The following is a 12614-nucleotide window of genomic DNA, read 5'->3' as shown; positions in this document are numbered from 1 at the left end:
GAACACAGAAAATGTTGTGATGTTTAAAGCTTTCCCGGTGTACTGATTGTTCCACCTGGAACACCAGCAAAAAGTATTTTTGAAGAATGGCTTTTCACCTATGCAAGTGAACAGAGTGATGAAGACCTACAAATGACGGAACAAGGAAGAGGAAGAGCCCTTCACGTCGACTGTTTATCTACCATTTATTGGGAATATTTCTTTACAGATACACAGAATATTGAGAAAGTATCAAGTGACAGTCATCTTTCGTCGTCCTTCCAAAATTTCATCACTGGTGGGATCCATTAAAGACGACCTGGGCCTGCGTAAACCAAATGTTTACAAAATTCCGTGTGAATGCGGCAAATCATATATAGGGCAAACGACACGAACTGTGCAGGAACGCATTGTGGAACACCAACGGCATACTCGCCTTCTCCAACCCACCAAGTCCGCAATCGCCGAACATTGTATTTCCACAGACCATTCCATGAATTACGATGACACAAAAATTTTGGCCCATACATCAAACTTTTGGAGCTCGTTTATCAATGAATCTGTGGAAATAAGATTGACAACGAGACTCATCAATCGAGATAGCGGTTATCAGCTAAACTCTGCTTGGAATCATGTTATAGAGAAACTTCATAGTCGACGTAGTTATCTGCATAAAGATGGAAATCGACCTGATACCGAAACGCCAGGCTTTCACAGTGGAGGGCGCGAGGCGCAGCGCACGGAGCTGTTATGAACGCGCACACTGAGCAGCGCATGTGCCATGTCACCTCAGTACGGCTTTAAATAGCGGAGTTCAGCGCGTACTCGCCAGTACTACTACAGTGGCATTCACCTGAAGATGGCCAGAAGACTCTGCGCCAAAATATCGTGGCAGAACGTTACTGATATCCGGCAGTTCTCCCGTGTTTTATGGAACAGAAAATGTTGTTGGGAAGGCAAACCAGACTGCAATTTATGGGCAGAACACTTAGAAAATGCAACAGATCTATTAACGAGACTTCCTGAACTATGATTGTCCATCCTCTTTTGGAGTACTGCTGTGCAGTCTGGGATCCTTACCAGAAGGATTTAAGAAATACATCGAGAAAGTTCAAAGAAGGGCAGCACATTTTGTATTATCGTGCAATACAGGAGACAACGTCATTTGCATGATACAGGGCTTGGGGTGGAAATCATTAAAACAAAGGTGTTTAACGTTGCATCAGAATCTTCTCATGAATTTTCAATCACCAACTTTCTCCTCTGAATATGAAAATATTTTGTTGATGCATAGGGAGAAATGATCATCTCAATAAAAGAAGGGAAATCAGAACTCAAACCGAAAAATGTGTGTGTTCCTTTTCCTCCACATAGTGTTCTAGATTGGAATAATAGATAGTAGTTGTGGAGGTAGCTCAATGAACCCTTGGTCAGGCACTTAAGTGTGATTTGCACAATATCCATCTACATGTAGATGTAGATGTTGATGTTGATCTGATGTCTATGTCATTATAAATATCAGCTCATCAGACTGACATACTACTTCACACAGATTTCAGGAGCAGATTAGTCAATGGTAAGTTTGGAAACTAATCTAATTCATTGCCAATTGGTATATGTATATTGGTACTCAAGTGTAACAGTTATGGAACCCTATCCTCCCACCCTTCCTTTAGTCCAGACAAGACAGAAGTAGTACCACTTCAGAAAATTTGGACAGAAGGTTCTCCAGCTATTATGCTGAGCTACAAAAATACAATAACCAATATTGATTATGTAGAAAAATAGAGGAATGTTCTAGCTTTAAAATGTTCCACTGATTACTGAAGCCAATTGTTTAATGTTGTTTCTGGAACACTCATTCTTGGCATCAACTTGCTGTAATTGTGTGCGGTACCAAATGTCTCCCTCATAGAAAACAAATCTACTTTTCATATTTTGTTTCACCCTGTATGTCTCATTCAGCTTTTGCCACTCAGTGTACTTTGGGTGGAACTGCCATTCTGGGAGATTTTGTTGTGACATTTCAGCAAATAAAAATTTTGATATCTTTTTTCTGTTTCTCCATTCTTTGTAACACAATTTCTTTACTTCATTTACTAACTGGCAAGTAACTATATGAAACTCTTTTCTTGTGTCCAATAAAAAAATTTAAATAATGCTATTTTATGAACATGTATACACGTATAACATTTTTACATAAAAATAGCTGAATGGAATGTTTTTCTTTTTACTTACACAATTAGAAGAATTTTCCACACCTTCCACAAATGTGGTGGAAGTGGAGGAAGGGGAGGGAGGCGGGGTGGTACATCTCTCTCAAAGCAGTTCTGACACAGATTACAAATTAAACCTTGGGAGAAAAGAGCACAATCAAGCTGCAGCACTAAGAAGGAAATCTCTCTCTCTCTCTCTCTCTCTCTCTCTCTCTCTCTCTCTCTCTCTCTCTCTCTGTGTGTGTGTGTGTGTGTGTGTGTGTGTGTGTGTGTGTGTGTGTGTGTGTATTTCATAATCTCTCATGTTTTCTCAGCGAGAATGATTAAAGCTTTTGATTGTTCAACTGAGTTTTTTCCATTTTATGCACAATATTTTGATGACTGACCAGATCGTCACATTCTCATGCTACAAGTTCCAACATTATGTATGCTCGCTGCCTGTACACCAACCAGGCAGTGAAATATCGTTAGTCTAGCACCACTATTTATAGCAGAGTTCAATACCCAATACGTGCTACGCCCTTTGATGCTTTTTTCAGAGCCCATACTCTTATTCCACGAAACTCGCAGTCTCTCAGTTCCAGTTCTGGTGGAAAAAATGGTCTGCAGAATCCTAATAAATTGAGTGTCAGATGCCACCTTGCTTAAATCAAAACATATGACTTGATTATTTAGTTTTCAGACATTTATTTTGCCATATTCCTTAATTATCATGTCTCATAGTTTCCACTACGATACTAGTCTCATCATATTTTATTCCATTATTATATTATAGGCAGTGTTCAGCGACAGCTGACTTGCTTAATCTCTAAACCCCCCCCCCCCCCCCCCTCTGATGTTTCTTACACCTCCACCTCTACATCTACATTCATGTTCCGCAAGCCACTATATGGTGCACGCCAATCAGCACCTTGTAGTACTTGCTAATCATTTCCTTTTCGGTGCCTGGAAAAAATCACTGTCTACTTGCTTCTGTGCAATCCTTTATTTCTCTGTATGTATGTTGGCGGCATTAGGATCCTACTGCAGTATGTCGAAAATGCCAGTTGTTTACACTCTCTCAAAAGTGTTTCCTCCTGGGAATCCCCCATTTGAGTTCACGAAGCATTCCATAATAATTACAAATGAACTGAACCAGCCAGTAACAAATCCAACAGAATGATTCTGAATTGCTTCGGTGCCTTCCTTCAAAGTTACTTGGTGAGGATACCAAAAATTCATCGGTACTGAAGAAGAATGGGTCACACAAGTGTTCTATCAGCAGTTTCCATTTTTGATCAGCTACACTTTAGTTCAATTTGTGCAACAAACCAGAGTTTATCAGTTGCCTTCTCTGCAGCTTACCTTACATGCTCATTTCATTTCATTTCGTGTTGCGATGGCTAAAGCTACGCTGCTTAAAAATTAGGGAGATGTAATTTGTATATTCCTCTGGGCATGCTACATTGTATATGTCATATAAGGACATTTTATATTATGCTACGAGACCAAAATGCTGCTGTGTGACAATATTTTATCACAGTAGGCCTTTTTCAGCACAATTTCCACCTTCAGGTTATTTGTGGAAATGCTTATTGTGGTATAACATTTCAGAATTTGAAGTTTATAATTTAATTTATTATGGAATAGAATTATGCTTTGCTACGTACATCAGGTGGTCTCGATAACCATCGATATCACTATATATCACTGCCATAGTTGCTGTTACTATAGTATAAGCTTGCTCTTTTCATATCAGTAGAGCTACAGTAGGTGTTCACATAAGTTGCAGCAGTTATTTCTGAAGTTGTTGAATTATGAAAGTTTATTTCATAACGACATTACTTGACAGCTGTTTCGACAGTTGAATCAGCGATATTATACGGTTACAGGCAGTTTGTTTCTATAGTATTCTGTATGTCATAACTCTGTCCTTACCAACTACAGTATATTGTTTATAAGACCTGTGTTGTTGATGTGGTTATACTCTCATATGTAATTTAATCCTACTGTTTTTTTTGGAATTGGTTATGCCAGACAGTGTTGTGGATAGCACTTAAAACACAAACATAAAATCTGCACACCAGACATGACACAATCTTCAAACACTACTACACTCCAAACAAACAACATCAACCATGTATTCAAATCCAGGCATACATAAAACTCAAACTGGACAGAATTTCAATGTTCAATACCGAGAACACATTCGGGAGAGCGACACGACGATAACCCATCAACTTTCTTCCACCACTTACAGACAGAGTGACATACGGCGGATGATGCAGACTGGGCTGTCTGTTTCACACAGTGCACACAAGGGATCACTAATGAATATGTTTAAGGACATCGAAATATATTCACACACAGAATTACCTTCAAGAAATCCTAAATGAACAGACAGATTGCATAGAAATTTTTATTGTAATTGTCCTCCCAAACACGAAATGAGTAGAGAAACAAGATCTACAAACATATTATAGATCGTGTTACCACAATATTAGAAAAAACCACCGGAAAGCATACATTTGAGAACAAAGCAATGTCAGGAAATTGTTATATATAGCTGGTAAGAACAAAGATATGACCTAGAGAATACCGTAGAAGTAAACAGCCTGTAACTGTATAACATCATTGACTCATCTTTCAGTAAGCTGTCAAGTAATGTATGAACTTTAAGATCTGAAATATTGTACAAAACTATGTATTTCCACAGATAACCTGAAGCTAGCAATCATGCTGAAATATATAATGGCACAACAGCTTCTTGGTCTCATAGCATAATACATAATGTCCTTATCTGACATATGATATAGTGGGCCCAGATGAGTATACAAATTACATCTCCATAATGTTTAAGATAGTAGTTTTAGGCATCAATCTAAAACTTTTCTTTATGTAGTAGATATTTTCATTCAGTCTTCTCTCCCGTTAGTAACTCCCTTCACCAATGACTGCAAAATCATGCATAACTTAATTATTTGGTCTGGAATGATGTGTTATTTTTCTCACATTTTGTGCCATGTACAGAAATCTGTCAAAGCATCAAAGGCTCTTGTAAAAAATAACAAATACTACATTTGGTTTCACACTACACATTTTAAGTTCACCAATCAGAATATCAAACAAACCATTTAAAATTTGTGACACACAAACTTTCTTACGATAAAAAGCATCAGTATTAGAGGGCAAAGCACCTGACATTTAAGTCTCATTTTACGTAAGATTTCAACTATTCACAAGACATTCAGTTTTGCTTCCATTAGAAAGGAAGTTAAGAATACAGTAGTTTAATGAGATAAGCCCACAGCCTTCACGGAACTGTTAACCATGTAATTACCATTTTTATGTCACAAGTAGGGGGACTACAGACATTACTTGCTACCATAGGTAAGCTACTTACCTTAACAGGTGTGAACAATGAATCTGATGGTATATCTTTCAAACTGCGAGGCTTATATAAAGCACTCCCATGTATGTCATGTGGTGCTGAATGGTATGGCAGTCCACTAGCCGTAGGCTCCTTAAATTTGTCATCTATGTTGTTCTTTATTGTAATTTCTTCAGTCCTGGAGAGCAGATTATTAAATCAAAATTTTAGTCATATTTGGTTTACATAAGGAAGTGTATGCACATGCGCAAAGACAAAATGTAAATGATATGTGCAAATGCAAAATGTGAATGGTGCACTTGCAGAAGTGTTAAGATTGCATAGTACAACAGTACAATCCCTGGTGTGGAATACAGGGACAATTTATTCATTAATTCATTCAGTCAGTCACACTGTCTGAATTTTTCAGGACCACTTACAACAGGTCATTACTGTAACTTCAGCACTTGAAAACATGAATGATATTCTGTGAAATCTGAGTTTGTACTGGTGTAATAAATGTTCATCCAATTTATGGGAATGCAGCCATGTGACATCTTGGACAACTATTGATATTTCAACAGGTGAACATCCAGTAATTTTCAAGGCACAAATGCAACAAGAGTGTCTGAACATCTTTTTTCAGAATGTCTGAATTCAATCCATCTGAATATTTACTTTGCTATGGAGTTGGGAAAGGATGACTGTCTTCCCTTCCTTCATTGGAACATGTCACTGTTTCTTTTTTTGTCATAACTCTTCTGCCTGGTTTAATGCAGCCTCTCATGAATTCCTCTCTTGCCCAACCTCTTCATTTCAGAGCAGCACTTGCAACCTACGTCCTTAGTTATTTGCTATTCCAATCTCTGACTTCCTCTTAAGAGTTTTTACCTCTACAACTCACTCTAGTACCATGGAAGTCATTCCTTCATGACTTAACATGATGTCCTATCATCCTGTCCCTTCTCCTTGTCAGTGTTTCCCACACATTCCTTTCTACTCCAATTCTATGCAAATCCTCCTCATTACTTACCTTATCAGTCCACTTAATTTTCAACATTCTTCTGTAGCACCACTCAAACACTTTGATTCTCTTCTGTTCTGGTTGCCCCATAGTCCATGTTTCACTATATACAATGGTGTACTCCACATGTACATTCTGAGAAATTTCTTCCTCAGATCAAGGCCTATGTTTGATACTAGTAGACTTCTCTTGGTCAGGAATGCCCTTCTTGCCAGTGCTAGTCTGCTTTTGATGCCCTTCTCGCTCCATCCATCATTGGTTACTTTGCTGCCTAGGTAGCAGAATTCATCAACTTCATCTACTTCATGACCATCAATCCTGATGTTAAGTTTCTCGCTGTTCTTATTTCTGCTGCGTTTTATTACTTTTGTCTTTCTTTGATTTACTCTCAATCCATATTCTGTACTCATTAGACTATTCATTCCATTCAATAGTTCATCTAATTCTTATTCACTTTCACTCAGGAAGGCAATGTTATCAGTGATTCGTATTGTTGATTTCTTTTCACTTTAATTTTAATTCCCTCCTCAGCATTTCTTTTATTTCCACCACTGCTTCTTCAACGTACAGATTGAACAGTAGGGGCAAGAGACTACATACATCCCTGTCTTACCCCCTTTTTAATCCGAGTGCTTCATTCTTGGTTGTCCACTCTTATAATTCCCTCTTGGCTCTTGTACGTACTGTATATTACCCATTTCTCCCTGTAGCTTACCCCTATTTTTCTCAGAATTTCGAACATCTTGCACCACTTCACATTGTTGAAAGCTTATTCCAGGTCGACAAATCCTATGAAGGAGTCTTGATTTTTCTTTAGTCTTGCTACCATTGTTAACCTCAATGTCAGAATTGCCTCTCTGGCGTCTTTACCTTTCCTCGAGTGAAACTCATCGTCATGTAACACATCCTCAATATTCTTTTCCATTTTTCTGTACATTATTCTTGTAAGCAAATTGGCGATGCGTGAGCTGTTAAGCTGACTGTGCGATAATTCTCAGACTTGTCAGCTCTTGCGGTCTTTGGAACTGTGTGAATAATAATTTTCCAAAAGTCCGATGGTCTGTTACCAGGCTCATACGTTCTACACACCAATGTGAGTAGTCATTTTGTGGCCACTTTCTCCAATGATTTTAGAAATTCTGATGGAATGTTGTCTATCCCTTCTACCTTATTTGATCTTAAGTCCTACAAAACTCTGATTCTAATACTGGATCCCCTCTCTCTTCTAAATCGACTACTGTTTCTTCTTCTGTCACATGAGACAAAGCTTCCCCCTCATAGAGGCCTTCAATGTACTTTTTCCACCTATCCGCTCTCTCCTCTGCAATTAACAGTGGAATTTCCATTGCACTCTTAAAGTTACCACCCTTGCTTTGCTTTTAACTTCACCGAAGGTTATTTTGACTGTCCTATACGCTGAGTGACTTTTCGGTATTCCTGAATTTCCCTGAACATTTTTGTACTTCCTTCTTTCATGGATCATCTGACGTATTTCTTCTGTTACCCACAGTTTCTTCGCAGTTACCTCCCTTGCACCTATGATTTCCTTTCCAACTTTTGTGATTGCCCTTTTCAGAGATGTCACTTCCTCTTCAACTATATTGCCTACTGAGCTATTCCTAAGTGCTGTAGTTTTAGGCTTAGAGATCTTCAAGCATATCTCATCATTCCTTAGTACTTCCGTATCCCACTTCTTTGTATATTCATTCTTTCAAACTAATCTCTTAAACTTCAGCCAATTCTTCATCATTACTACATTTTGATCTGAGTGTGTGTGCTCCTGGGTACACCTCACAATCCAGTATCTGATTTTGGAATCTCTACCTGACCATGATGTAATCTAACCGAAATCTTCCCATGTCACAGTCGCAGGTTCGAATCCTGCCTCGGGCATGGATGCGTGTGTGATGTCCTTAGGTTAGTTAGATTAAAGTAGTTCTAAGTTCTAGGGGACTGATGACCACATATGTTAAGTCCCTTAGTGCTCAGAGCCATTTTTCTTCCCATGTCACCTGGTCTTTTCCAAGTATACCTCCCCCTCTTGTGATTCTTGAACAGAGTATTTACTATTACTAGCTGAAATTCATTACAGAACTTCATTAGCCTTTCTCCTTTCTCATTCCTTGTCCCAAGCCCATATTCTCCTGTTACCTTTTCTTCTACTCCTTCCCCTACAGCTGCAGTACAGTCCCCCATGACTATTAGATTTTCATCTCCCGCTATGTGCTGTATTACCCTTTCAGTATCAGTATCGTAACATAGTTTCTCTATCTCTTCATCTTCAGCCTGCAATGTTGGCATGTATACTTGAACTATTCTTATCAATGTTGGTTTGCTGCAACTTTGTAATTACAACCCTATCACTGAACTGTACACAGTAAAACAAACAATCTCTGTCCTACCTTTCTATTCATAACTAATCCCACTCCTGTTATACATTTTCTGCTACTATTGACATTACCCTATAATCACCTTATCAGAAATCCTTGTCTTTCCATTTCACTTCACCGAACCCTACTATATCTAGATTGACCCTCTGCCTTTTCCTTTTCCAATTTCCTAGCTTCCCTTCCACATTCAACCTTCTGACATTCCATGCCCTGACTCACTGAACGTTATCCTTTTGTTGGTTATTCAGTCTTTCTCTCAGGGCCATCTCTCCCTCAGCAGTCCCCTCCTTGAGATCTATTCCGGAATCTTTCGACAATGGGCAGATCATCATGACACTTTTTCAATTACAGGCCATATGTCCTATAGATAAATGTTGTGTGTCTTTAATGCAGTGGTTTCCATTGCCTTCTGCATCCTCATGCTATTGATCATTGCTAATTCTTCCGTCTTTAAGGGCAGTTTCTCGCCCCTAGGACAAAGGAGAGCTCTGAACCTTTGTCCAGTCTTTCGCCCTCTCTGACAAGGCCATTGGCAGTCCCAGGACGACTTCTTATGCCATAAGTCTTTGGCTGCCAATGCTGATTTGCAATCAAAATTTAATTGGTGGCAGGTTTCGAACCCCAAACCAAGGACGTTTTGTTTACTAATCAAAGATGCTACCCTGAGACCACAGTTGCAATTCTATGCCATTTATAGGAAGGAAATACACACACTCCTCTGTTTTCAGGCTGACAGTTGTCACCATCCCACTCAGGATAATGGGTACTTCAGACCTTGGTTCATGTGGTCCATGTCATCTCAGACCCTGAAAGCATATCTCTGACTGAAAACTTATCTTGGACCCTGAATGTTTGTCACTAAGTTAGCCCAATTTGAAGTCATCTTTTGCCAGAATGGTTACTGTAAATGACATGATTATGATGATGATGGTTGTGTTTGGTTTCTGGGGTGCTCAACTGTGTGGTCATCAGCACCCATACAAAGTCGCAGTTCTTACACAGTCCATTGTTTTCACAATCCAATCTAGATGCTGTCACAAATGATGATGATGGTAACGGCAACACAAACACCCAACCCCAGGCAGAGAAAATCCCCAACTTGGCCGGGAATTGAACCCGGGACCCTATGATCCAAAAGCAGCAACGCTAGCCACTAGACCACAAGCTACGGACTGTGAATGACAGATCAGACGTGTACTACACAATCAGCCAACAGTGAATCAGGTAAATGAAGAAAATAATGAGAAGCCACACAAGTCTAAACCTTTTTGCCATATGCAGGTAGCATTTTCCATTGGATTGGTTGTATTCTGCAGAAACATTATATGAAGTGTGTTTACTGACCACCATCTAAGATTAGAGCCATTTTATGGTCTGTAAAGTATTGTCTTGGTGGTGGTATCTACAGTATCCCATGCAGTTGTGGCATATCATACACTGATCAGACCATCAGGACAATGGAGGATTGGTTACAGCAGCACATCCATGGTCTAGGTGTAGCATAGCATGATGCCTTTGATTACTAATTAAAACATCCTCGATCCTGTATTCAAACCCTGCCATGACTTAAATTTTGAATAAAAATCACCAGCATGATGGCCAAAGACTTCCCGTGTAAGAAGTCATCTTCATTTTGCCAATGGCCTTGCCCAAGAAGGCAGATGAGTAGACACTCATTCAGATAAGTCTCTTGGCCTCCGTGTAGGAAACTGCTCATAAATGTGGAAGAATCAGCAATGATCAACGGCACGATGATACAGAAGGTAATGGAAACCACTGCTTTAAAGACACATACTGTGTATCCAGAAGATATGAGGTCTGTAATGAAAACGTGTCATTATGATCTCTCCATTAGCAAAAGATTCCAGAATAGTGCTCCATTTGAATTTCCAGGAGGGGACTGCCAAGGGGAAGTTGGCAATGAGAAAAATTGAATAACCAACAAACGAGTAATGTTCTACATTTCAGGGTGTGGAAGGTCAGGAGATAGAATGTGGTAGGAAAGCTAGAAAATCTGAAAAGGGAGATGCAGAGGCTCAATCTAGATATATTAGGGGTCAGTGGAGTGAAATGGAAAGACAACAAGGATTTCTGGTCAGGTGTGCACAGGGCAATATCAACAGCAGCAGAAAATGGTATAACAGGAGTGGGGTAACTTATGAATAGAAATGTAAGGCAGAGAAAGTGTTACTGTGAACAGTTCAGTAACAGGGTTGTTCTTATCAGGATCACAGCAAACCAACACTGACAAGAATAATTCAGGTATACAAGCCAATGTCACAGGCTGAAGATGAAAGAGAGAGAGAGAGAGAGAGAGAGAGAGAGAGAGAGAGAGAGAGAGAGAATATACGAGGACACTGAACAGGTAATTCAATACATAAATGGAGATAAAAATTTAATATTCATGGGGCACTGGAATAGGATTGTCAGTGAAGGAGTAGAAGAAAGGGTTATGGGAGAATATGGGGTTGGTACTAGGAATGAAAGAGGAGAAAGACAGTTCTGCAGTAAATTTCAGCTAGTAATAGTGAATATTCTATTCAAGAATCACACAAGGAGAAGGTATGCTTGGAAAACGCTGGGAGATACAAGATGATTTCATTCAGAAAATACATCATGGTTAGTGAGAGATTCCGAAATCAGATACTGGACTGTACGGCATATGCAAGAGCAGACACAGACTCAGATCACAATTTAGTAGTGATAAAGAGTAGGCTGAAAGTTAAGAGACTAGTCAGGAAGAAACAATGCACAATGAAGTGGGGTACAGAAGTACTAAGGAATGAGGAATGAGGGGAGATGTTTGAAGTTCTCCGAGACTACAGGTACTGCGATAAGGAATAGGTCAGTAGGCAGATCAGTTGAAGATGAGTGGACATCTCTGCCTTAGTCACAGAAGCTGGAAAGAATAACATATGTACAAAGAAGGTAATTGCGAAGAAGCCATGGGTAACACCAGAAGTATCCAGACACCTGGCTGAGTTCGTGGTGCCCTCCATCGATAATGATGGAATTCAATATGGTGTTGGCCCACCCTTAGCCTTGACAACAGTTTCCACTCTCACAGGCATATGTTTAGTCAGGTGCTGGAAGGTTTCTTGGGGAATGGCAGACCATTATTCACAGAGTGCTGCATTGAGGAGATGCGTTAATGTTGGTCAGTGAGGCCCGGCATGAAGTCAGTGTTGCAAACCTCCCCAAGGTGTTCTATAGGATTCAGGTCCAGACTCTGTGCAGGCCAGTCCATTACATTAATTTTATTGTCATGTAATCACTCTGCCACAGGCTGTGTATTATGAACAGCTGTTCGATTGTGTTGAAAGATGCAGTCGCCACCCCCAAATTGCTCTTCAGCAGTGAGAAGCAAGAAGGTGCTTAAAACATCAATGTAGGTCTGTGCTGTGGTAGTGCCATACAAAGTAACAAGGAGTGAAAGCCCCCTCCATGTGCATGCATGCATCAAACTGACTCATTCAAAATCATAGTGAGAGGTCACAATTTATGATTGATGGAAAACACAATTAACTAACACTGACTATGCAGTTAATTAATATGTAACTGCACCTGTGGATGTTCACTTAGCCCCCATACAACACCAAAACAGAAATAAGAATAACTATCAACATGCTCAAAACAAAGTGCTCGTCTTTTCCCAA

At 39.6% G+C, this 12614-nt stretch overlaps 1 protein-coding gene across 1 annotated transcript in view; it reads right to left on the bottom strand.

Annotated features, from left to right (window-relative positions):
- The window catches only part of LOC126284700 (myeloid differentiation primary response protein MyD88), a 112330-nt gene that overhangs the window by 16668 nt on the left and 83048 nt on the right, over positions 1 to 12614 (bottom strand). The window contains exon 8 of the mRNA XM_049983833.1: positions 5578 to 5743. Coding sequence (XP_049839790.1) covers positions 5578 to 5743 — 166 coding nt within the window. The remainder of the gene's footprint in view (positions 1 to 5577; positions 5744 to 12614) is intronic.

The sequence above is a fragment of the Schistocerca gregaria genome, chromosome 1 (genome assembly GCF_023897955.1).
Source record: "Schistocerca gregaria isolate iqSchGreg1 chromosome 1, iqSchGreg1.2, whole genome shotgun sequence".
Taxonomy (NCBI): Eukaryota; Metazoa; Arthropoda; class Insecta; order Orthoptera; family Acrididae; genus Schistocerca; species Schistocerca gregaria.
Note: the sequence above shows the minus strand (reverse complement) of the source record. Positions and strands in the feature narration are given on the sequence as shown.